The 26,599-nt window shown below is 46.4% G+C and overlaps 1 protein-coding gene across 1 annotated transcript in view; it reads left to right on the top strand.

The window, feature by feature from the left end:
* Window positions 1-2,265: 2,265 nt before the first annotated feature.
* LOC126540031 (uncharacterized) overlaps window positions 2,266-26,599 on the top strand; it is a 122,993-nt gene continuing 98,659 nt past the window's right edge. The window contains exons 1-5 of the mRNA XM_050186832.3: window positions 2,266-2,485; window positions 4,449-4,540; window positions 12,872-12,961; window positions 18,349-18,467; window positions 21,922-22,035. Of these exons, the coding sequence (XP_050042789.1) occupies window positions 2,439-2,485; window positions 4,449-4,540; window positions 12,872-12,961; window positions 18,349-18,467; window positions 21,922-22,035 (462 nt within the window). The 5' untranslated portion in view covers window positions 2,266-2,438. The remainder of the gene's footprint in view (window positions 2,486-4,448; window positions 4,541-12,871; window positions 12,962-18,348; window positions 18,468-21,921; window positions 22,036-26,599) is intronic.

Below are 26,599 nucleotides of genomic sequence, written 5' to 3'. Positions count from 1 at the left end.
GTTTGCTGGCGCCCTTGAAAGTGATGCCCTGTAAGTAGGCAGACTTCATGTATTGCGCATGCAGTTATAATAGCCTTTCGAGCTTATTACTTTTTCAAGCCGGGATTGGAGCTCCATATTCCTTAATTAGTCCTGATATATGAGCACTTTGTTCTTACCTTTTCTTTTTCAGTGCAGCGGCCACCTTCAACAGTGGAAAAGAAGGCCATCGACATCGCAGTGCCACGTATTGGCACAAACGATGTGTGCAAGAAGATCACGGCAATGATTTTGCCGCATCTGGAGAGTTGCCCTCTATTTATATGCGAGGCAAGAGAAGACCATGCCTCGGTCACATCGTCAATAGTGGCAAAGAAATTCATAAAGCCCCTCCTATGAAACATTGTTGCTCTTGTTACGGACAGAGTGGCCTATCGCAAAAAATTAATCACTAAGCCGCTCAGTCGAAAGGTTGTGCGCGTTTAAACAGCTCGAGCGCGCGCGAGCTGACAACTTTTTATTGTAAATAAATTCCTGCATACACTGACTTTGTTATGCTGGTAATTTTTACCACGAATATAGTCATGATATTCAAGTATACAGACTAATCAGAGCGACAGGACGTTGCTCTCCGCGGCTGTCGACTCTGGTGAGCAGAGTCTCTCGTACAGGAGGAACAGTGATGAGCTCGCCTAAGGAATATAAAATTGACAGCTCAGCGTGCAACATCGCCTGCCCATTTTCTTCTTAGTACAATTGCCATTTTCCTTCCAGGCTGCTTTTGACCGGTAAAGACGTTCTGACCGAGCTTGTACGTCATGCACAAACGTTCATGAATTCACAGGGGAAAAAATTACTACTGCGTTGCCTCGTGAGACGTGGCACTTCTTTTATAAAGAAGCAATGCCTTTCCATACTTCCATGCTTTCATTGGCCTGCTGCGCCCAAAACCCGCAGATATGATTGTTTTCCAGGGAGCACTCGTTTCGCATGGCATCATGCGTGCCCGCTTCGGGCAACATGCGGCCGCAGCGTCTGGAGCTTAGTATGAAAATAAATACCTAGCCGCAGGAGTCATTAGTGTTCTTGTGTAAATTTGTATTCATCGCGGTTTTCCGCCACTCTTCCGCCACGCAATACGTCCAAGGCGCCGCAAATCGCCTCTTGCGAAGCCATAGCAGGGAAGGCGAGGGGTCGGGCACGCGCGCCGCGGTGCGGCGAAAAGAGCGGCCGCGCCACTCTCCGCAATTACGCCCTCTCCGTCCGAATGGAACGGCCGGAGCAAGCCCGTGCGCGCGTGATCGAGGCGGCCGTGCTTAGTTGAAGCTAGTTCAGCATAAATTCCGTTAGGCGGCGCTCGTTGCCTTTTTAACTTTCGGCGGATGTGGCAGCGGCGCGGGCCTCGGAGATGGCAACAGACGCCGTGCTGATCTCAGAGGCCGCAGCACGTGATCTAGGTTGCAGACGTCCGCCACAAGCGGCGCTCGTTGCCTTTTTGCGGATATAAAGCGAGATATAAGAAGGAAGAAGAAGCATGTGCTTGCTGCGGTAAAGCTAGGGAAACGACGGAGCATATTTTATTAGAATGTGAAGACGTCTATCCAGCGGTCGATTTAGGCACTGGCCTCCTTGACGCCCTTGGGTTCAGCGGGAGCAGTGGTAAAGCAAACAGGTCCGCAATAGACATCAGTAAGAGGCGATTGGAGGATTGGTGGAAGAAAAGTAGGGAAACGACAAAAGACGGAGACGTACAAAAGCACAGTTCGCAATAGGGTATCAGAAAATTTGGACGTGGTAGTTCATAGTGGGGTTTTTTTGTTTTTTTCATTGGTTAACCTAGGTAGGATATTAAGCAGCATAGTAGCAAGAGCTTGGTGGCGCAAGCCACCACCCCGTTCCAAAGGGGACGCTCATAACATCCATCCATCCATCCGGAGGAGAGAAAAGGGAGAGGGCCAGGAACCGAGTTTACGGACAACGCGGCTGGCATCTAGTAAAGGAGGCATTGGACAAATAGACGCACGCCGGTGGCGCTCGGCTCCAGCGTCGCGCCTTCTCAAAAATCCCTAAACGATGCTGTCCCTAGGCACCTAGGATCAGGTCACGTGAGGGTTTTTGTACGACAAATAGACGCACGCCTGAATTTGACCCAGTAGTAGAAAAGCAACAGACGCTGTAACACTAGCGTAAAAATTAAATTAAAAAAAATAATTACTTGTTTGCTCAAGATGCAGTTATTTGATTTATTTAGCTTATATATTTAACAAAACAACTAAAAATGATTGCTTTCCTCGGCGCAGCTGTGACGTCACGTTACCGCTCGCGCCGCTCATTCGAACCATTTCGAATCTTTAGTCAAAGTCAAATGTCGTAGCTGCTACTAGTTTTCGCAATGAAATAAGCAATGTGCGTCGGCTTTCATTAATTTCGCCCTCGGGCAAGCAGCCCATGCAAGTAATATGTCGAACATCAAGGTAGCTGTCAGGCTGAGGCCTCCCATTGAAAGGTGAGTTGGAGTTACGTTATGCGGTTATCACTGTTTCACACTAACTGCTTGTAGTGCGAGGCGTCGTTGCGTCTAGCATTTCGTATGTCAATGGTCAGTCCTTTGGCTGCATGAGCAACTGTGTGGGTGTTCACACTGGCTTCTTCACATACTGAAAATTTCTACAAGAAATCTTGAAGGCACTTCTTATCTCAAGAAACAAAGCTTGGCCAAGGACGCTTGCCACATATGCAGGAAGCAATTGCTTCTGGAAGAAGCTGTTTGCCGCCGACAAATGACTACTGCAAGTGCAGAATCTCCCCTAGCATCGACCGTTAAAAGAAGCGCTCCTTCGTTTGAGCTGTCAATGAGGCAGTTGTCAAAAGCGTATCACATAGTCATTGCAGATTTATCTTGTGCATGGCAAGTAGTACATGCTGTCGCCGCTAGTGCATTGTGATGCAAGGTCCATTTGATTCGCATGCACCACTGTGAAGCATTTCATGGCAGGGTACAAGAAGTCCAAAAGTTGCGCAGCTCGAGTTCAGCAATGCAGGCATAACACGGCAAGTGAAATGAATGGTGAGCTGCAGATGCGGTTAGTCCGCATAATCTGCATCGTCTATGTTAGTTTGAGAGGCATGGTAAAAATGACTGATTCCAAACTGCAAGTATGGTTTGCTTCTTAGGCATTTGGTCTTAAAAACAGCAGAAAAAAGCTGTTCCTGTGCTACAGATAAGCAACTTACACCCTAGAGCATATATTGAACTGAACTTCTGTCTTTGGTAAACATGCAAAAGATCTTATTTTTCCCTCGGCATTACAGGGCAATAAACATCAAAGTAAGCTACCAGTCTTGACATATTGATTGGGGCACATTGTTTAATCTGGAACAATGTTGGTTTGATCAGCCTGGACAGCTGAATAGTGTACACATGCATGAAAATTTAAGCACGTAAACAACACATCCGGTGTTGTATATACGCAGTAGGTGTGTGTAAGCGGTGTTTCAATCATGCATATGTCGGGGTGCTGTGTCGTTGGCTGCGCTGCTGCTTTGCACTTGCATGTCGGCACCATCAGTAGGGAGAGTGCACAAAAATTGTTAACCAGTACTAAATTTGTGCTGAGCCTTTGGAAACGAACGGTACGGTTCAGAGGGTGCCATTGCTGAACGCGAATGGCTGGATGCCGCACATTGTGAAGTGGCTAAAATGATGTAGGCAAATTGAACAAACCTTCGGTTTGGCCGACACTTATGTGTTCCGTTTACTTTCTGGAATGCCTGTACACTGTCACACAAAAGGTTAGGCACAGGTGCATGTCAAAGAACACCGTCTACTACAATGTCCCTCATAGACCACATGTGCTCCTTTGAGACATCAAGCCTCAGTTATTCGTAGGATGTGTGACTGTGGAATGTGAAGCCCTATCAATTATGAGTGGCGATGGCATCTGTGCAAGCCACTTCATCTTGGTTTTTCTGCAAGCATGCGATTCTTTTTCCATTGGGGTTGTGGTTTTTATTTTGATCATAAATGCTTTCTTGAAATGAAATGCTATGTAGACCAATGTGGAGCCCTATCAATTATGAGTGGCAATGGCATCTGTGCAAGTCACTTCATCTTGGTTTTTCTGCAAGCATGCGATTCTTTTTCCATTGGGGTTGTGGTTTTTATTTTGATCATAAATGCTTTCTTGAAATGAAATGCTATGTAGACCAGAATTTTCGGCGCTTGTAGGTTGCAGCCATCTTTTTCTGGGGACTGTGGAAACTGGTGAATGAGTGAGAGGGTTGGCGCTCAGCCAGGTACTTGTTGCATGCGCAGCCCTCAGTCACTGCACCAGCCACACCGACAGATGGTGACTGAGGTCAGGATTATGTATGCTTGCTCTAAATGTGGGTGCGGCAATAAAAATATTCTGGTCTGTGTAGTAACACGTTTTTTTACCCTGTCTTACCAGTATTTTTTTCTCTTTTAGGGAGATAAACAGTGGCGAAAAGGCCATCTGGAAGGCACATGGCAACACTATATATATGGAATCTGGAAAAATCAACTCACTCCACACATTCGGTTTGTACACTTCAATATTTTACTGCTCTGGCACTTCAACTTCTGTAGTGCTGTATTTTTCCATTTTTACTGTAGGCATTGAGTCGCGAAGTTTGGCTAACCTACACTGATTGCTGCACATAAGTGATCGCACTTGTGTGAAGTGGTCAAACGGGTGGGTCAAGCGCCGAGAGCTGTTTTGGCACTATGTTATCTGAATCACAGCCGAGAAAGGGGCAATCGCTCGATCATTACCACTTCTTGCCAGCATCAAAGCATGCATACCTGGTAATTGACAAAGTAGCACATGCACACCATACGCATGCTCGTGGCACTCTGCATGTGTATGCAAAGCCCACTGCTCACCAGCACAAGGCAAATATGATTTGGTCTGCACAATAAGCAGTGACAGATTTCACAAACATTAACTTCACTCTTACTATACTTTGATTTATATAGAAGGGCCTTAATAAATAGTATGCTTGCCTTGTTTAAAAGTTGGTTGAGGGATTATACAAGTTGTGTAATTTGACACAGTCACTGGGTGGTGGGGCCTTTGTCAGATGAAGTGCATCTGCCTTTAGTTTATTCATCCCTGACATTGTACAGTCGATCCCGGATATATCGAACTCGAAGGGGATTGCGAAATAGTTTTATATATAGATAATTCGAAATATAAAATATACATGTCAAAAGCGTCTCTAACAACTCCACACATCTCAAAGCAGTTTCCCGGTGTCGTGATTAACAGGAACTTACCGATCTGTGCCTCCAAGGCGCGTAAAAAAAAAAACACAGCGCGATGACCAGAGCACTTCATTTCGTCAGAGAAAAATCTCTGACCTTTGCTTGCTTTTTCTTCTGCACCATCAAGTTCATTAAGCTGTCCTCAAGCTTGTTGACAGTGTCCAAATGAGAAGGGCCAGCTCCTTGTGCCACAACAGCGGCGAATGACGCTGAAAGCTGATGGAAGTTCAGCTGCACTGCATGGTGGTTGGTCCTCTTTGTCAGAACCTTCGCCGCTGCTCGAGTCTGCGTCCTCGTCACCCATGATGTCAGCCACAATCTCTTCATCAGCGCGGATCCGCTACAGCTTGCACGCCGTCGTCAGCGCTGACGAAATCGTATGCTGTAACGCCGCCTGGGATGGCGCCTGGGAATCCCGAGAGTTCGCGAAATTCGCTGTCCAGGCATCCAGCGTCATAGTCTCCACTGTCAAGACATCAGTCGTCTGCAGCTACCACAAAGCCTGCTTTGCGAAAGCAGTTCACAATTGTGCTTTTCTTCACATCGTTCCAAGCGCCAGCCAGCATTAGAATGGCTCCGAGGAGGTCCACCTTGAGTTCGATAACTAATCGAAGGTTGATTAGGAGCCTCTGCACCAGTCGTCTGTACCCAACCTTAAACGCTTTCACAATGCCTTGGCCGAGAGGCTGAAGTTTTGCCATTTTGTTTGGCAGCAGAAGGAAGGAAGGAAAGAAACTTTATTTTTCAAAAAGAAAAGTAGGCGAGCGTAGTTGGGCCTTTAGTCCAGGGCTCCAATGGCGCGAGCGGCTCGCTGGGCTTGATCTAGGAGAGCCACTTGGCTGTCCTTTCCCTCGTCCGCAAGCCATGCCTCCCACTGCCTATTTAACATCAGTGGATGTGCAGTTATGTATGGGCTGGTAATATGTGAAGGCCGTTCCAGGCACTCCCATGTGATATGTTGTAGTGGGGGTTTGTTAGAACACCATGGACAGACGTCGAGAAATCTAATTGGGTTTATTTTACTGAGTTGATGCAGGTTGGGGAAGCTGTTTGTTTGAATGCGTCGCCAGTCCCTACTCTGCTGTCTGTTAAGGGCCTTGTGTGGATGACTGTACTCTCTGCGTTCCTCCCGCTGTTGTAGAAGAATGTCACGAATGCTTGGAAGAAGTCTCGGCTTGGCCGCAGCTCAGTTGTTGAATCCTCGAGTTATACGGTCCGCCGCAACGTTACCCTCCAAGCCCTCGTGAGTCGGACACCAAATAATGTCGTGGTGTTTTGTCAGGGTTTCTCCCAGAATTCTACATACCATTTTGGGTACCGTCCCTTTGAGAAACAGGCGACATGCTGTCTGCGAGTCAGAGAGTATGACTGCCATTTCGTTTCTGTGTTCCGCTTCTGCAATGGCCACGGCTATTGCAGCCGCTTCGGCCGCACACGTGGACCGAGTTATGACTGTGGCCGTTATGACACGTTTTTGAGTGACTGCTAGTGTGTGACTCTCTCTACTGGCTCTGCTAGCGTCTGTGTAGTACGCGGTAGAACCTTTCCCAAAACGATTCCGCAAGGTTGCAGCTCGTGCTCGTCTTCTACCAGCATGGTATGGTGGGTGCATATTCTTTGGTATCGGTGCCGCCGTAATATGAGATCTCGTGGCCCTGTCCAGTAACACTGTATCCTCGTCGCAGTACAGTGGTCGTGGCGTGAAGCCCAGCTTTTCTAGAACTGCACGTCCCTGGCTCGTTGAGCAGAGCCGCTCTTTGAGCTATGAGGACCGCGCTCGCCTATTCCTCTAAGGTGTTGTAGACGCCCAGTTTCTCAACTTTATCGGATTAAGCTAAGCACTGCCTTGAAGGCTTCCCCTCTAATTGTATTACCTTGTTTCATCTCCTAGTTTGTTAGTACTTGGTACGGGAGTGCGTATGTGACCCTGCTAATTATAAAGGCATGGACCAGCCTGATCGTTTCTTCTTCAGTTAGCCCATCTTTACTGCTGGATATCCTTCGTATCATACGGGCTATGTTCCTTGCTGTTGCTCTCAACTTTTGGATGGTGTGTGTGGTGCCTCCGTTCTGTTTTACCCAGATTCCCAGAATGCGCAGTATTTTCACCTCCCTAATGGGACGTTCGTCCAGATGTGTCGTTATTGGTACAATATCATTTTTTGTCGCGTATTTAGCCCTGATTCTGACCAGCTGGGTCTTCTCAGGGGAACATTTCATCCCTGCTCCGTCCGTGAAAGCCATTATCTTGTCTACTGCTCTCTGGAGTGTGTCCTGTTTTTCCGCGTACAACCCTCTTCGTGTCCAAAGGGTTATGTCGTCCACGTAAATAGCGACACCTAAATATGGGTCCTGCTGTAGTTCAATGGCGAGCTTATGCATGCCTGCATTGAAGAGGATAGGAGAAAGTATAGCTCCTTGTGGGGTGCCTCTGTTCGGGAGGTCGAAAGTGTTGGACCTAGTCGATCCCAAACCTATTGTCGCGGTTCGGTGCGTCAGGAAGGACCTAACGTATGCGTATATGCAGCGGCCACGTTGTATGGACTCCAGGCCTTCCATGATCGAGTCATGGGAGATTGTATGAAAAGCTTTCTTCATATCGAGTGCCAGTATAAAATTGTCACTCCAGCCTCTGATTGGGTGCAGGACATCGTACTTCAGAAGGAGAAACACGTCCTGAGCTGATATGTGTGGCCTGAAGCCAAACATGTTGCTGGGTGGAAGGTTTTCCATCTCTACATAGGTGAACAGTCTGGTTAAGATCACTTTTTCAAACAACTTTCCTACGCATGATGTCAGTGAAATCGGTCTTAGGTTCTGGATATCCCTGGATTTACCCGGCTTGGGTATTAGGGTGATATTGGACTCTTTCCAATCTATTGGGAGTTCTCCACCCTCGCTCCAGATTTTATCATTAAAGAAGTCCATGATTTGTGTTAGGGCTGCGTCACTGAGGTTTCGGATCATGGCATTGGTAATCTGATCATTTCCTGGAGCCGTGTTTTTCCGAAAAGATTGGGCTGCCGCGTATATTTCTTCCATTGTTATAGGTGCGTCTAAATTGGGTTGCTCTATTCTTTTCTGTTCCGTGTGTAGCAGCTCTGTAGTAAGCTTGTGCCCGACGTATATCTCTTTGATCGTGTTTATTAACTTGATGTTGTCCCCTTTAAACTCGTTCTCTAGGGTTTTGAGTGTCCTGTTCGCCACTGTTTTTGTACCTCCGGGGTCCATCATGCTTCGCAAGACGTGCCATGTCCGCTTAGTACTCAGTGTGCCTTTGAGCGAGTCAGTAAACTGTCTCCAATTGGTGTCACTCAAACGTTGTGCATACTCATTAGCTTGCTGTGCTAGCTGGGCTATACGTGTTTTCAGTTTTCGGGTAGGTTTCTGTCTCCTCCAACGTTTGGTGAGGCTCCTTCTGGCATCCCACAAATGAAGTAGGTGTTTATCGATCGCTGGAGTTTCAGTGTTTGTTTCAATCTCCTTCATTACCCTCGCGTGTGACCTTTTGATTTGTGCTGTCTATGTGCTGACGTCGGTCAGGTCTCCGTGAATGTCTAGCCCTTCGCGGAATTTCACCCAGTCCGAGATCTTGGATTTCCCGATCACCCTTCTTATCGTGGCCGCACTGAGCGATATACTCAAAATGAAATGGTCGCTGCCAAGATTTTCTCCTAGATTTGTCCACATCGTGTTCCTTGCGGTGTTCGTGAATGTCAGATCTGGTGACGTGTCTTTTGAGACACTATTACCAATGCGTGTGGGGAGATCTGGCTGTGTAAGCTGGTATAGGTCGTACCTTTCCGCTAGGTCCGCTAGCATTATTCCTTTGGGGTTTTCTTTGCAATAGCCCCAGTTAGAGTGCTGTGCATTAAAGTCTACAGAAATATGTTTGTCCTTTCCTTTTAGAAGGCCCAATGAGTGCAGTAGTATATTCTCGAAGTCGGCCTGTTTCTCTCTGGGAGGGCTATAAAAATTGATTATTACTGTTTTAGGTCGGCAGCGCTTTTGAGGCCAGACCGTGATTACGTGATGTTAAACAGGCTCATTCCCTGCATAGCTAATACTTAGTGCCACGTCCTTCTTTGCGAAGGTAGCAATTTGTGGGTACTCCAGGGTCTTGTAGCACACATAGCGCTTCAGATTTACTTGGTGTTTGCCTACCTCCAGTACACATATGACATCGGGAGGGACTGGAGACAATTCAATGAATTTTGTGAAATTGGCTAGCTTTTTCCGCAGTGAGCAGCAATTCCACTGCCATATTTCCACTTGTTCGGTCTTTTTACTAGTACTGTCTAGCCATGATTGGTGTGCTCGTAACCTGGTCCTACTTCTTTCGGTTGTCTGGTGGGAGAGCTCGGGCTTTCACTAGTTCTCTTGTGAGGGTTCTGCGTCTGGCTTAGGTCGCTAATCGTGCGTTCCATCTGTTCTAGTTTGGCAAAGACAAGCTGCATCTGCTGTACGAGGTAGGCTAGCGACAGTGTTTGTGGTTGCTGCGTTGTCAAGCTTTGCACAACGGGTGCGTTCGCTGGGTCTGGCGTGTTGCTCGATTGTTTTAAATGTAGTGCCTCGAGGCATGCCATCCTAGACTTAACCACCTCTAAATCTGTTTTTAGTTGTCTGTTCTTGTCTACTACCCTTCTGTATTCAAGGTTTTGCGTGATTGGTGGTGTAACAGATGTATGTTTGGCAGTGGGAGATACGATTTTCGCCCAGCTTACCTGATTCGCCTGTGGCTTGCTATGTGTCAAGGATGCCCAGGGTGACTTGCTTCTCAGATGGGCTTTCGCCTTCGTGTTCTCCTGTGTGGTTGGTCTTGGCCTTGACGTGGACCTTCGGCGCTGCTGCCCTGATTGTCCGTGCTCCGAGCGGTTGCTCGATGGCATGCGGGTTCTTGAGTGGCTCCTGTTGGTCGCACCTCGTCCGCACGCCCATTCCGATTCTTTGTCCTCCGAGAAGAACCAGCGAGGTGCTGGCTCGTGTGATTTCTTGGGTGGTTTCGCTGCCTGGTTTCGTACAGGCTTGAGGCGTTTTGGGCAACTGTGGTCTCCAGTAAGATGGTCCCCAAAGCAAATTTTGCATGTCGGGGTACAGTTGTGAGTTACTTCTGGGTTGCACACTCCACAGGTACGGCACATGGGCAAATCTGGTTGCGGGCACACATCAGTGTGGCGGCCAACTTCTCCACACGCTCGGCAGAATTGGACCGTGCTACAAAAAGGAATGCACTCCTTCTCACCTCCTCTGTAGTAAATGTATCTCGGTAGGACGTCTTTGAAGAAAGTAAGGAGAGCACTGTCTCAGACGGAGTGTGCGGCTCTATACCGTGGATAACCTATCCTGGTTCCTTCGCCTGGCGTGACGTAGGCATTGACTACGTGCGGTCTTCCGTTGATCTTCAAAGATGTGACGCCGCTCATCGCCATTGCGACGGTCGCATCCGGGGTGGACGCTAGTGCTATGTTGGAGGCCGACCGGATGCGGAGAATGAACTGGTCCCACCTGATTTTTCCTTGACAGGCCTCCACTATTGCGTCGGAAAGCGATTGGGTGGTTACATTCCTCAGTGGCAGTTCCCGGTGAGGTCTATCGACCTCACCGGGGACTTTCAGGTCATCCTTGGGTAGTGGTGGTGGCCTGCGTCTTGTGGACTGACCCCGGCGTTTTGGCTGGTTGTCCGCTGTATGCTTGCTGTGCGCGGAGAAGTCCCCTCCTTGCCGTATGTTCTGCTCCTTTGCCTGTTTCTTCCGTGCTCTGAGCGATTGGGATATCTGCCAACCCTCCTCTGCGTGGTCAGTCTCCGTTTGGGTGGGAAAATGTGCGTTGGCGTGTGCGGACGCCCTGGTGCAATTTCCGGCCAGTCATTCATCGTCCCGGTTTTGGGCGGCAAAATCCATAACCTCATCGCTCAAAGCCAGTGCGGGTTGTTGAGCCATCGGATGCAATTCCGTAGTCGATGTCATGGTGGTCACGGTAACTGCGACGAGGTTGTTGTTTGTTGTCTTCGGGCGCGCGTCTCCCGGCGTCGCCGCTGCTCCCCTACTCGGGGTGGCGAAGGCTTCGCATGGGCGAAGTGACAAGTGACATGATGGGCCTAACAATTATTAAGAAGAAGACAAACTTTGCGGCCAGACTTCTCCAGTTCAGCATCCCACGCCTGTAGCCACTCAACGAAAAAAATCTTGTGTCATCCAAGCTTTCTTATTGGACGTGTATTTAACCGGGAGGCCTTTCGCTTTCTTAAAGCAGCGTGGCGACCTGCTCTTGCTGATAACAAATGGCCGTAGTTTGCATGACCCATCCATATTTGCAACAAGCAAAATTGATACGCGCAATTTGCTGTTCTTTCCACCGTGGTATGCAGTGCCCTTCAGATGCAGTCTTGTTTGGCAGCATTTGCCGAAACAGTGCCATCTCATCTGTGTTGAATATTTGCGACGGTGAAAAGCGGTCGGAAATATTTGGCCACTCTTCGGACAACCACTTCTCTATGTGACTTGTGCTAGTCACTTCGCTTTCGCCCGAAAGGCTCTTTCCGACGATGCTGTAGCGACTCTTAAATCGCTGCTGCCAACCAGTGCCACCAGTGAAGCTTTCTTCTCCGAAGGCCACAGCAAACCATTTGGCCTTCTTCATGAGCATTGGGCCGTCAACAGGTATGTTCTTGGCACGTGTCTCCGAAAACCAGGAGTACAACGCCTTCTCGACCTTGTCAAAGGTTGGGACGCGCACACGACATGCTCCAGGGTGACTGGACTGCACTGCCTTCAGCTTAACATTGGCTTTGTTCTTGAGGATCGTACTCAGGGTGTTGGGAGGCATTTCGAACACCGTGGCGACCGACGACTTTTTCTCGCCAGCTTTTGTTGAAAAATCCAAATTCTTGCGTTTTTTCGCGGCCATGGCTCCAGAACACGTGCCAAAAGCGGAAAGAAAAACGCACTGCACCACATGAGTCTCAAGCCTTCACGTTGGCCTCGTGAATAAAAGGAACAAAGCGAGTTGAAAGGCGCACCGCTCCCCGTCTCCGCACTACCACAAGCCCAAGCTGCACTGACCTCGTTCGTCTCGCTGCACCTGCGGTCAGCGTGGTTTCTCCCTCCCGCTTCCCTTTCACTCCCAATCGCACTCCAAGTGCTCCTCGTCACGTGCCTTTTACCCACACGCCCCCTTCTTAGAGTGCGGGGCGGCGCACGTGATATCGCGGGAACATCGCGAGAGCGTCGTGAGGAGATGCGCACTTGCGGGGTGGGATGCGATGGGAGAAGCGCACTTGCAGGGCTGGGGTATGGTGGGAGAAGCGCACTTGCCGGGGCGCAGCTCAGCACGAAGTTCGATACATCGATATGGCGGTGCACGGGAGTTCTAGATACGCGAACAATAGCGCTATACTTTTGCATGGGATTCCCAAGGGGATTTTTCAACTGTTCGATATAGGCAATAATTCGATATATCCGGGATCGACTGTATGTCTAAACCAAACTGAAATTAACATTCAGAAATTTCAGTATGGCCATGTGCTATATATTAGTGTTCAAACTTGTGCACTGAACAAAAATGTTTTTGCAGTCCCCGCTAATTCACCATGTTTTCCCTCCACAGACCATGTTTTTGACTCTACAAGCACCAACCTTGAAGTTTATCAAAAGTACTGCCACCCAATTGTGGAGTCAGTTATGCTAGGCTTCAATGGTAAGCTCCTTGCAGCATGAGGATGAACCAGAAGGGCTTTACCACTGTGTCTTTTGCTGCCATGGGTGATAATGTTCAAGCGAAGAGAAAAAGGTAGCGATACAGGCTTGTTGGTACATCTTGACTGAAGGGGAGTCAAGTACAAAGAAACACCAGGACAAAAATAAAGGAGGCATGGTGGACACGCAAGCACCTGTTTGTCCACTGTGCCGCCTTTCTTGTCCTCGTGTTTATGCTTAACTTCCTTGGAGAGGTCATGGGAGGATTACAGGTGAGCAACGGGCAGACCCCCTCCCCTCCCCCTTTTTTTTCTTTTTTATTCTTGTACTTGCAGCTAGTTTTTCCTGATTGGCTGATGTGATGCATAGCCTCCATTGCACAGAGTTAGTGAGATGAAAATAGAGCATAGCACAGCTGTTGTGCTCTCACAAAAAGAGCAACTTCTCAATGTTTGCCTGTACAACTAGCCATTCATTTTATGTGGTGAATATTGCGATACTGAAGAAGGCCTGCTGTGTTGCTCCTCGATGTAGTGCGAACAGTGAATGTTTGTTTTCAAGAAAATGCAGCTATAGAGTGGGTGACTTATACCCCTGTCACACAATAAATCTAATGTCATTACCAACAAAAGACATTTGTTGGGGTAAATGTCATTATCGCGGCGAAAACTAATGTCATTTGAAAATTATGACATGGACGATGGTAAAAAAAAAGGCACTCAAAAATAGCCTTAAACTCACCTTTATCCAATAATTATTTTCCAATGCGCTAAATTACCTCTGAATATGTGATCGTCCCTTTCATACCATAGTGTTCGATCACTAACTTATGAACATTGCTAATGAAGTCGAGTCAAGCCAAGCTGAAGATCAGGCAAGCAACATGGCGAAAAGCATGATGACTACATCTGCTAAAGTGGTACGAGAAGGGCAGTTGCGTGTCATCGCCATTCTGATGTGCATGCAGGCTCCTAATATCCACATTCTTGACGTGTGCCACAGGAAAACGTGCATGCATTTATGTTAGGTTAACCGAAGTGACTGCGGCCGATGCTCCAGGGTGAACCAACACGACTGCCGCAGCGAAAGCTAAAGGCTGTCTAGTCATTGGATTGAGAATAGCTTTCTGTAATTATGCACTGTGATGCACTTCAATGTCGTTAATTAGGTAATAAAATCAATAAAATAATAGTTATTTTTTTAAAACAAAAAAAGAAGCACATACTGTTTGCGAAACTGACCGGTACGCTCATGGTGTCGAGGATACACATTCAGTTCTAAAACGAATGTGAATGAGTTTGGCAAACTCATTCGTTTGTAAATGTCATTTTCGATGAATGTAATTCATTGTAAATGACACTAGATTTGCCGTGTGACAGGGGTATTAGGCAAGTATGTGTACCAAAGAATTGTAAATGTGCGACATGTTCAGCAATTTGGCATCATACACCTTGAACAGCTGCCTGTACTGCTCAAGTTCACCTTAGTGCTGGTTTATGAATGCTTCAATTATGCATTGATGTAGGGCGACGGTTGTGCAAGATTTCTTATTTACCTTTAGTTAAGCAGGCAATGTGCAAAAGTAGCAGGATGTATTGGGACATGGACAGAAAGTGAAAAGAATTGCTGCGAATTGTGACAAACACAGCTGCTGCTGTTAAAGGGCAGCTGAAGATAATGAAAGAAAGTAGAACATAGGACAGTTCGTGAAATCAATTAGGCCGCTTCTGCGACTGCTGTCCGCATGTCCTAGGTGACAACAGTGGCAAAAGTCGTAAAGGACTCCTAAATAGCTTGAGTGCCCCCTCAAACCTTATTGTGCACTTACCACCATCTTCAGTTCTGTTTATAATGACATTTTATTGCGATAGCAATTTTACGGACACTTGATGTGCATTTGTGCTGCATTTATGCGCTCACGCTTCCACTACCATGGAAGCATGACGGCGCAGTGCATTTGGCTACAGAAATGATGAAGCCACATGGACACACCATCATGCTCTGCTGCGAAGCCAGGTTCCGCCTTCTTCTGCTGGCATGAACATTCTACACACACCAGTTTTCGTGCTGTGCATACAGTGGTCTGAGTGGAAGGGACAGTAATCTTCAAGCCATGGACGCCGACTATGGGTAGGCTCCGGGGCTCGAGCCCCCTCCAGAGTTCTTTAGGGGGGGGAGGAAGGGGGGGCTGAGGCCCCCACCGCGATGAGGAAGTTCACCCCCCCCCCCACTACTGGAGTTTTGTAACCCACATCATTTGAGGTTTCTTTTGACTTGCCTCTACCTTTTCACCTGATATTTTATTGGGGCTAATAGCTTACTGCATCATTATTTGCGCGGACGTGCACGGCTTCTAATTCATACTTTCACTTTATTAATTCAAACCCTGACAATAGGATAAGCGCATTAGAAGCATCAGCCTCGGCTGGCTCATTCTTATTTTCTCACTTCAACATTGTTTTGAATTTCCACTGTAAACACCATGCACATATACAATATTTTTAAATATATACACAGGACAAAGTTTAATATATTTTGCAAGATGAGGAAGTAGGCAATTAACAATTATTTCTAAAGGTATGGATAGCCTTTGCCTAGAGAATGAATATGCTGCTGTATGTTCGCCTCCTTTCAGATTGCTTTGCATGCTTTTTTGACCCTGCAGAAAACCTGCAAACTTCAGTGACCCCTTCGGCAGAGTATCCTATCCATGGTGTATGAAATGCACGTGAAACATGTGTATATGTGTAGTTTCTTGTAATTTTGACAAGTATGTAAATAATACACAATGAATTTTGCAACTTTTCCTTTTTTCAGCATGACCAGTGAAATGCATTCGGCATTCCTGGTTTACTTTTTAGAGATAATTGGCAATAAATAAGCGGCTTTAGTAAAAATGTCCCTCTTTAAAAAAAATTGTTCACATGGGATCTAGCAGCCAGAAAACGTGTATGATTGCAGTCTGCAGCAGGGAACGGCGACTCATTTCAGTTATCGCTTAATAAAAGCGTGCGCTACGCTTCCGACGGCACCATGCGCTGCGAAACAGCTAGCCGAAGATGCTTATCGCAGTAGGATTGCCGGGGATAGCCGGGAATGCCTCGTGCAACGACCGTGGAGAAGATTTTTTTGGTACCGAAATGAGAAACTGAGTGCGCGCCGGCGTTTTCACGTGAGACTGGCAGGCGAGTATTGCAGTGAAGCTGCAGTGGCGAGCAGCTATGTACTAGATTCGCGCTTAGCAGCTATGTACTAGATTCGCGCTTAGCTTGCACATTTTCTTGTTTACATGGGATCTTGCAGCTGGAAAACGTGTCATACTATTGCAGTATGACGATGTACTGAACATTGACGCCGAAAAATCGTGTTTTCCGGGAACGTATGAACCAGTAAAAAATGAGCAGGACTCTATTGGGTCATTTTTCATGTTCTCGATAGCAAACGTTGGTGCCGGAAAAACATGCGTAATGGGAACGCATCAATGAGGTTCTATAGTTGACCTCGCAGTAGCAAAATCGGCAGGGAATGCAAAAAACTTCGCTTTCATGAGAATTTCGTTGTTGCGGAAAGAGACATCACAGATAGGTAATGCACCGCAGAACAAAACTTTGCTGTCAAAATTTCGTTAGCCTGCTTTGCAAGCTTTGCTCGAGGATATAGAACCGCATTGCCGACAGTACAAAGTGCGCAGCGCCATTGCGACAGTACAAGCAGTGGCAGCACTGCCGTAGCGCAGTATTCTTGGTAGATTGCTTTCGGAGATGCAGTCACTTTTGCGAGATATTGCGTAACTCTGCGCTGGACTTAGAGCAACAGCACATGCAGCAGCATTTCTCGAGCGCATGCTGTTGCATGTAGGCGCCGACGCGTCTAGTGTTGAGTGCAAAAGTGATTGTATCTCGTGCCCCCAAAGGCAAACGATTGAGATAACAGCCATTTCATGCAAATCTACGGCCGGCGCCGAATCCGCATGCGATGCCTGTCGGGTGGCACCAAAACCAGCGTTCTTGAAGCAAGGGATGCATATTCCTGGACGATCGCTTAATCATGGCTTGATGCGTGACACTCCATGTGCTGCGGCCACCATCTCAAGCGCCATAAACAATTCCAAGTGGGTGGGACATGGATTTTCTTGTTTTTGTTGCATTTTTATCACCGAGGCACACATTAAGCAGTGCACTGCCGTGATGAGCGATTGTACTTCGAAATGCGCATTTAGTTTGTGTTCAGTTTCGCCTCACGCGATTGGCATAGGCCGGGGGGAACGCAAACTGAATGCGCGTTTCGAACAACGATCTACGATCTTGCCTATAGTAGGCTTGCAAAAACCGTCGTCACATGTCGGTAGCAACATGGGTAGCAACACGCGTGCCACTTCAAACGGGTGATCAACAAACAAGATGGCGGCCATGACGTGTTTCCAGCACACTGACCGCTTCTGGCGCTTAGTTGTTTTTGTGAACAAGAATGGCGGTGCCCACAGTAGTAATGTGATGGTACTTTACGTAATTTTAGTGCAAAACAATTGAATTTAAGGACATTTTGGAGCCTACTAGCCTTATGCAAGTACACTCTAAAAACAGTTTGCACCCTTTGAGGTGTATATTTGTCCCACAACAATAATCGTCATCTGTCTTGCCCGCGTTTCCTTTCTTTAACGCTGCGAGCCCGGTACTTCCCAGTCACGAACGGCATGCGCATTATCAGTGTGACGCAGCATTCTCGACAGGAAAGTAGCGAGCGCCGAGTTTTCAAGAAAGGAAACGCAAGCAAGGCAGATGACGATTATTGTTGTGGGACAAATATACACCTCAAAGGGTGCAAACTGTTTTTAGAGTGTAGGCAATATGCAGAGTTATGTTCCAGTAAACTTCGTTGATGCTGGATTGCAATACAGCGACATTTCGTTGCCGAGAGGTTCGAAATGCATTGAATCCTATGGGCGTTTGCTGGGGATACGAAAATGTTTGATTGTCGCAAGAATTTCATTGTTGCGGGATTTTGTTATCGTGGGTTTTGGCTGTACTGTATTCCTCTCCAGACCCGCTGCAGTAGCTTAATGGCTATGGTGTTATGCTGCTGAGCTCGAGGCCACAGGAGCCGCATTTGATGGGGGTGCAATGAAAAAAAAAAATGCTTGTGTTCTTAGATTTAGCTGCACAATAAAGAACCCCAGGGGGTGAAGATTAATCTGGAGTGCCCCACTACGGTTTGCCTCATGATTATATTGTTTTTGCATGTGAAACCTCTTAATAATTGGATGTTTCTTTCCCCTTTCACTTTGAGTGCCTGCTTCTCAAAATGTTGCAAACTCTTTGCTTAAGTGTGCATGCATGAGCCACCTTCTCCCACTCATTGCTTTGCTGAAACATTTGATGCTCTTTCCAGGGACCATCTTTGCCTTTGGTCAAACGTCTTCTGGCAAGACGCACACAATGATGGGAAACAGCAGCCAGCCTGGCCTTATCCCCCTGGCCATAAATGCTATCTTCGACATCATCCAAAATGTAAGACATTCAAGATAAGCTGTTTTTGGCTGGCCACCTGTTTACAGCTGCATCTTGTGTGGCATAATGCTCAATAAGCATTGCACATGTAATGCCCAATAAGCATCGCTCAATAAGCATTGCATGTGTAATGCAAAGACTTGGGATTGTTCCCCACCTGCAGCAGGTTGTTTCTTCATCCACTTTCATTACCATTTATTTATCATTTCTTTAATTCAGTTAGTAAGTACAAGTAATTTCCCCTATGTTGTCCTTGGTGTCTTTGTTTGTTGGCTTCTCATGATATGAATAATGCTCAGTTAGTGTGAACATAATTGCGTGAACTTAAACAGGCAGCCTACTTACATGCACTGCACCTTCAAGTGTTTTAAATTCTGTAAGACTTACCTTTATTATGCCGAGAGAAGCCTTCTACTGCATGTGTTTGTTGCTCTCAGTAATGGCACAATATTAAAAATCTTGCTTGTGCACCCACAGTACACTGAGTTCAAGTTTGTAAGGCAATTTTTGTAGAAGTACTGTATTTACTCTGCTAAAATCCTCCCCCAATGCACACGCACGCTCACACACACACTGTACTATCTTTCGGAGTGTACCAGGGAGGTATCGGGTTCAATCCTGGCTGCAGCGACCACATTTTGGTGTAGGTGGAATGCAAAAGTGCTTGTGTATCGTGCATTGGGGGCATGGTAAAGAACCCCAGATGTCCAGATAAATCCAGAGTTCCGCTAAAGTGACGTAGAATTGGAAAGTGCCCGGAACGCGCTTCCAAAAGTGAAGCCAAACGACCGTAACGCCGTTTGGGGCGCTGCGATCGGTAGCACTCACGCGGGGTGGTGCAGAGGTAGAATGTCTGCTTCCCACGCAAAAGACCTGGGTTCGAATCTCAGCAAGGTGTAGTGTTTTTCTCTTTTCTTTTAATACTTCACGCTTTGATGTTTATATTATTTATACTGCTGCTTAAAGGGACACTAAAGTTTAATATTAAGTCAACGTAGACTGTTGAAATACCATCCCAGAAACCTCGAAACGCTTCTTTCGTGCGAAGAAGATACTTATTTTTAGAGAAAATGCGTTCTGAAGCGTCTGCGTACCTCTAGCGCCGTTCACCCGCCCTCCGATCTAGGAGTATTGACGTCATGGTCTCATAGTGACGTTTCGCTGTTGGTGAGTAAAACGGCTTCCACAGACGGCGCTACGGCTTTTCTGCACAAAACGCAAACGCGCGGCCAGAAACAGAGCCAAGACAGAGCCGACAGTAGCGCGAAAGCGGAACTATGGTGGCTAACGGAAGCGAAAGCGCGCGGCGATAAGCAGGTTCTTTATTTTATGGCGCCAACTTCGACGCTCGTTGCAACGGACGACCCTGACAGCGACACATTGGCTCGCGATGCTGGGCTCGAGTTCAGTGATTTAAGCACTGATGAACGTGACCTGCTGCTGAGGGCTCGCGCTGCCGGCTTCGTTGCGTACTACTACAGCGGCGGCCTGCTTTGAAAGCCATACCACGCGACTTCAGTAAAGTCGGCGTTGAAATCGTAATCCTCTAGACGAAAGTGCAGCGAGCACACTACATGATTTTTCGGCTCTTTGCCAGTGCGCTGTGGCAGAGGGATGGCACTTAACTGCGGACCGTTCGCACATCTCACGACATCACATTACGTGGCATTCTCGCTGCTTGTTTCAAATGCAAGTTTCGCGAGCCAGCTGGACCACCGCAGCACGACGCAATAAAGAAACTGAAACTCCAAAGCGCGCGCGGCGCAAAGTCGAGCGCGCAGAGCCGAGCGAAAACGAAACCTTTCGGTCACCCATACTGCTGAAAGGTAATGTCAAAATGTTATTTTTTCTTAGAATCAAATAGAAGTAGGCAAGTAGCATTTCCTTCCGTCTTATAATCTAATGAAATTATCTTAATACGAGTAGTTGAGCACTGGTGACATAAATTATGATGAGGAGTGCTTTCATCATCGGGCTAGTACCGGAATGTCGCTGGGGGTCTCAAATCGTGTCATGCATTTACCTCAATTTCTCGGTTACTAAAGCTCTGTTCGCGATTATATTGACGCCTTAGACGCTCTAGGGCATTGCTTTATCACTTTAACTTGAATTTATGGTAACCTTTAGTGTCCCTTTAATACTTGCTTCTGTTGTTATGCAAGGCAAGAAAGAGTGAAGGAATAACATCAAAATTAAATTTTTTAATCTTGAAAGATTATTTTTGCAGCACCACCTCACGGGAATGAACAAAACTATCCCAACCAAAACATGGCCTCCTACACCTATACGCATGCACAAGCCTGCCGACGCCGGCTTGACAGGCTCCACTTGCTTCGCTGGCTGTGCTTTTTGAAGCCATTGATGCAAAAGGGAAACTGGCTGTAGTAGAAGGCGTTCAGTGACCGCGAAACAGCCCAGGTTCGAATACTGCATATTCTGCGTCAACGTGCGTACTTGTACACTGAATGCACCCCAAGAGAGAAGTCTCCCATCGCTGATGGTATGCAAGAAGCATGCACTCTGGTAATTCAAACTGCACCGTTTCACGGTCACTGAATGTCGGCTACTACAGCCCGTTTCCCTTTTGCGTCAATGGCTTCGGAAAGCACAGCCAGCGAAGCAAGCAGAGCCTGTCAAGCGGGCGTCGGCAGGCTTGTGTATGTGTACAGGTCTCGGAGGCCATGCTTTGGTTGGGATAGTTTTGGTCATTCCCGTGAGGTGGCGCTGCAAAAATTATTGCTCAAGGTAAAAAATTAAATTTTGTTGTGATTCCTCCATGTTATGGTTCACTCTTTCTTGCATTACATAGCAACAGAAGCGACTATTAAGCAGCAGTATTAATAATATAAACATCAATGCATGAGGTAGTAAAAAAAAAAGAGAAAAACACTACTCCTTGCTAAGATTCAAACCCTGGTCTTTGCATGGGAAGCAGACATTCTACCTCTGCACTAAGCCGTGTGAGTGCTACCAGTCGCAGTGCCCCCAACGGCATTACGGTCTTTTGGCTTCACTTCAAATGCATTGAAAGAGCGGCCGTTCCGGACACTCTTATGTTCTAGTACACTCTAGTTCCGAACTACAGTGTGCCTCACAATCGTATAATGGCTTTGGCACGTAAAACCCGAGAATCTTTTCTTAGTGTACTGGCGAGTTAGTAGGCTCTGGTGCCAATGAGAGTGGCAGAAATGAATTAAGCTGAACTTGATCAGTAGTGCTGAATCTTGAATAAATGTGGCCGTAGTGCCTAGCCAATGTTTGCTGTGATATTCTGTGTATCATTCGCAACGTCGTCTGAATCTTTACTGAGTATTTGTGCACTCAACTGGCACAAGAGCCCCGTACTACCCTACTACCCTGCCACGATTCCCCAAAATGTTCGTTTTATGCAAGCAAATGTAGTAGTTTTGTTTAAAGTGCTCACTTACCAAAAGGTGTGTTTATTTTGGTACAGGTGCCAGAACGGGAGTACTTATTACGAGTCTCCTACATGGAAATCTACAACGAAAATATCCTAGACCTCTTGGACAACGGTGATGGAAAGCACCTGCAGATTAGAGACAATGTGGTCAGTGACTCGTTTGCATTTCCAATACTTTGCTTTGGTATTTATTTGTCACTGCCATAGACTTGCAACTGTTTTGTCTGCGGGCAGTCAACTTGTTGACTGTTGTGACTTGTGTGCTTGTTTATACATAGCAATCGAAAAGTAAAGAAAAAGTAAAAAAAACATAAAATATTGGAAAAACCCAGAAAATAGCAAGGTGCAATTTTTGCAGAAATGCAAAGAAAGATGTGAGATTATCTTTTATAACTCAATATCTTATACCCAGAGTAGTTACATTTGCCACTGACAGCTTGTACTAGGCCTTGTTAGCTGTGCCAAAGGGGCAAGAACTATTTGTTTTTCTGGAACAAAAGGACTGTGCACATGTGTTGAAGTAGGTGGATAGAAAGCTGTACCATTTTGATCTAAACAATAATTCACCCATGCCAGTGATATTCACGACTATTGTCGAAAGTAACTGTTAGCTCTTATCTTTGCGAGCAGGTCGGATGTTAAGAAGTGCTGACGGGATCGTTCAAATGGACTCGCACCGATCCTGTAAATGTAGTGTAATCATCATATGGTTTGTTTGGGCCCTAGTTGATGGTTTTAATCCTTTTTTTTTCTTTTTCTTTTTGTTGTTTTACCCCCAAAAAGATGGTGATAGAATGATCTGCCAGTGCATGTGCTTGTAGCACATTTATATTACGTCATTCGTCTGTGATTGGCACAATACAATAAAAAATGCACAGTGTATAGAAAGAAACAGCATAGGTTCAATTGTGAGCCTACTCCTGAGTTTGCAGTGAAATAGCTCGACAAAATGCTGTTGTCTATTGTGCTCACGCTCATGCACTTCTCGTAACAGACTAGCAAGACACATTTGCACACTGGAATCACCTGATAACAATGAAAGTGAGATTGCCACCATTCATGCTTATTCTAACATACATTATATGAACTGATTATTGTAGCTCAGTGTCGAAGATGTATTGGTGACACTCTTTCCTGTCTGGCCATTTATTTATACGGTTTTGCTTCCTAATTTTCAGTCATATTAAAGATTAACCTTTTCAGGGACGATTTTTTTCGCCATATGCGGCCGCCCAAGGTCAATTTTTTTTATTGCAGATTCCAATTCTTCTGAGAAATCTATGTCTAAAAAAAATTTCCATAATATTTCTAGTGTGACCGTAAAGTGAAAAAAATATATTTTGTGTTGGTATATATGTACTCTTTATTCATGAATAACAATAAGAAAGGAAATAAACTAATAAGAATTAAAAATTTGATGCATTGGTATACACATACTAGTTCAATGCACGTACGAGAATATTTCGCAAGTGTCAAATGTTCCTGCTCTTACACTAATATTTGCATTCATAGTGTAGTCGAACCACGTAGGTGAGCGCACTCAAGAAAACTGTGCGGTTGTGTGCCCGTCAAAAAAGCAAAACTTGTGACAAACTTCTGCTAATCTTCATCTTATCACCAACCAGAGGCGATTAGTCTTCGTGAGTCTCAGAAAAAAAAGGTAAGAAAAGAAAAAGCAGGCACAGCGGCATCCTTCTTATGCGCACCCCTGCGAGCACTAAATGATCGAAAAACAGGCGGTCGCCCTTTGAGCGATTAGTAATGAGATAGCCATCAGTTTTGCGAGCGCAATAAGCCAAAACCACCCGCGGAACAGAACCCAAACCGCCACCTGCATGCACGCATGCCAATGTGCGAGCAGTAGTATATGGACGTGCCGGAGCAAACTAGCTCTAAAACAAACCATGCAATGAAAACAGAGAGGGATGTGCAATAAAAAGAATTCCCTGTATTCCCACACAGCGGCAGCACATGACAGGAAAGAAAAAGTTATGTAATTGGCGCTCTTTTTAAACGTGCAGACATCGACCATTTTGGACTTGTTCGTGGAGCCGTATATATAAAGGGACCCTAAAACGCTTTTGACGATTTTCTACAAACGTACTGAGTCGTTAGAGTAGGTCCTTCTGACCATTGACACATCTAAGTGCCCCGCGTGAAGCGTGTAATTTATTATAAGGTTTTAAAAATGCACATCGCTGCCGATCGCAGCACACTGCTCGGCGGAATTTTAAGCCGCCCCTACCCATATGACCGAAATCGCCCATACGACGTCAGTGGGGCAAGCTATCCGATTGGCTGACAAGGGCGTGTGATCGATAATTTTTCCAACTTTATGGTAAACAAATGATCTTCGTAATAGTTGGAATGTTAATTTGTTTTTATGAAAAGAAAGTAACATAAAGAGAATGCACAAGAACAATTTTTCAGTACACTTAAGCACTTCCGGCACACAGCAAGTGTCGTCTGCTTGTGTTACAACGTACTCCATTTTGACGAGAGCTCCGCGGTCAGAGTCGGTCTGTCTTTTCGCGAGCACTATGATTCGGACTGCAAACGTAGCGACTGGCAATATGTCGAGCTGCGACATCGTGTCCCTCTGCAAGGCAGTGTACGAGTGAACTGGCTGCTGCGCATCGGACTGCCGCTATCCCATCGGCGTCAGGATTTGCACGTTTGTGGCCGTCACTTTACACCGGAAGATTAAACGCAATAGCGTTTCGCGAGTCCGGTATTAGGGCAAACGCAAGCGCAAGGGGACAGAGTCTGGCCGCTTGACTGTGCCGTAACGGGATGAGCCATAAGATGAGCAGAAGTGCAAATGTGAATGGTCTGCACGGTGCAGCCACCTGGCGGCACTGAGCTCAACCATACACAGTAGCAGCAACGAAGTGTATTCTTCTTTGCTGCTGGTGTGTATTTTTCGCAGGAGTGTAATCATCAACACATTGTTTTTATAAATGTTTAAAATGTTTTACACTTGGTTAGAGCAATATTAGCGCTTTTGTTTGGATGGTTAAGCGCTGCTCCAACAAGTGTATGGACCGTGCAGACAGATCAGGCTGCTCACGTACGTCTACGCTAAAGTTCCTTCATCAGCTTGAGTTTACGCCTCCAGTCATTTGCTGAAATGACCAGCTTGCTTGTGGTTACCGGAATACAAGACACGTTCGGCGCTACGACAGAATGCTCGCAACGCACGCTGCTTCGATAGCTCTCGCTTGGGGTCGACGGCCAAGCGGCTAGCGGAGAGGTCTCGCGCGGGCGGGCGCGGGCTCCAAAACAACCGGAAGTGGACGATGTGACGTCGCATCGTGACGCAGAACCAGTGAAGGCGGAGCTTAGCCCCGCTCGCTCGGCGAACGAGTTGAGGAGGAAAAGCATGGCTAGGGAGGAGGGTAACTTCTAATCGCTTGTAGCTCCATTAATATGTAACGCTTCACTTAAATTGCGGTGCGAATGTTCTACTTAAGCTGTACCCTACGCGTCTACAAAATTTGTCCGAACCGTTTCAGGGGCCCTTCAAGTCATTGACCGTGAGAGGGTTAAGCTCAATCTCATATCACCGAGAGCATGTGCGAAATAAAAACATGCGTATTCAGCCCACTGTTGCATTATTGTTGTGCCCATCAACACTATAGAATGTAATTTCTTGCAGCAGCTGCGAATAAATGCCATACAATTAAAAAAAAATACACTTCTTATGTTTGGAGTGCATCAGATATGAAAATGGAGCAGACTAAACATCCACAACATATAAACAAGTGCCAGTGCGACTGTGCTGCTCAGCTTTCATAGCTCGCCCATTTTTTACAATATTCTTATCATGTAACATACTTTACAAGAACTGCTCTCGGTGCTTTCTAGCAACGATTGCAAAGAACAAAAAAAAATTCCTTGTGTACAAATCTGCCAACAGCGGCACGTTCATGCTTCCATTCACAGCAGTCAAACTTACACCTCCGATGTTCTTCAAATCACATTATGCCAAAGCTTTTCGTTATAAGGGAAGCGCATTCTTGCATTGTTGCATTCTTCATACTTCGTAACATAGACTCGCGCAAGAAAAACTTCAGCAGTGACACTGACGGCAGCAGAACTTACACAAAAGGCGGTGCACATACTGCTGTCTGTAGTGAAGTATTGTGGCCAGGAGCAAGTGTCATGGTGCTGACACAGCTAAAATAAAAAAAATAATCAAGAAAACAAAAGGCACTCCCAGCAGCACGCGCTTTTTGTCGCAATGACTGCACGACGTAACAATGTGACTCTGCTCCACCAACAGAGAGGGCGCGTCCCTCTTCATCTGCTCTCCCTTACCAAAGCAGGGGGCATGATAAAAGAATGTCGCCACTTTTAGCTTTGTTCAGGGGGCGTACAGGTACAATGCTGGTAGCGACATATTGTGAGACAGAGTTTAACCAGGGAGTACGCAAAGCTAATAGTGAGATCTCAACATGACAAATATCACGGTACTGCCGAAAATTATTCATTACTTTGAGGTATTGTTGTATCGAAAACATGCACTTTGTCATTGAAAACTACATTTAGCAAGAGGAATCACCTGCATTTGAAAGCAGTACATCACCAAAAGCATTTATACCGGTGACAGATTCCACATGATAAAAGTGAGAATGCACATTTATGTTCACGATGACTTCGCCTAGTGCACGCTCAGCTTGTGCAGACCTCGAACTAGGTAACACAACTC

This window comes from Dermacentor andersoni, chromosome 2, assembly GCF_023375885.2.
Source record: "Dermacentor andersoni chromosome 2, qqDerAnde1_hic_scaffold, whole genome shotgun sequence".
NCBI classification, from domain to species: Eukaryota; Metazoa; Arthropoda; class Arachnida; order Ixodida; family Ixodidae; genus Dermacentor; species Dermacentor andersoni.
The sequence above is the reverse complement of the archived record's forward strand: the minus strand, read 5'-3'. Positions and strand labels throughout refer to the sequence as shown.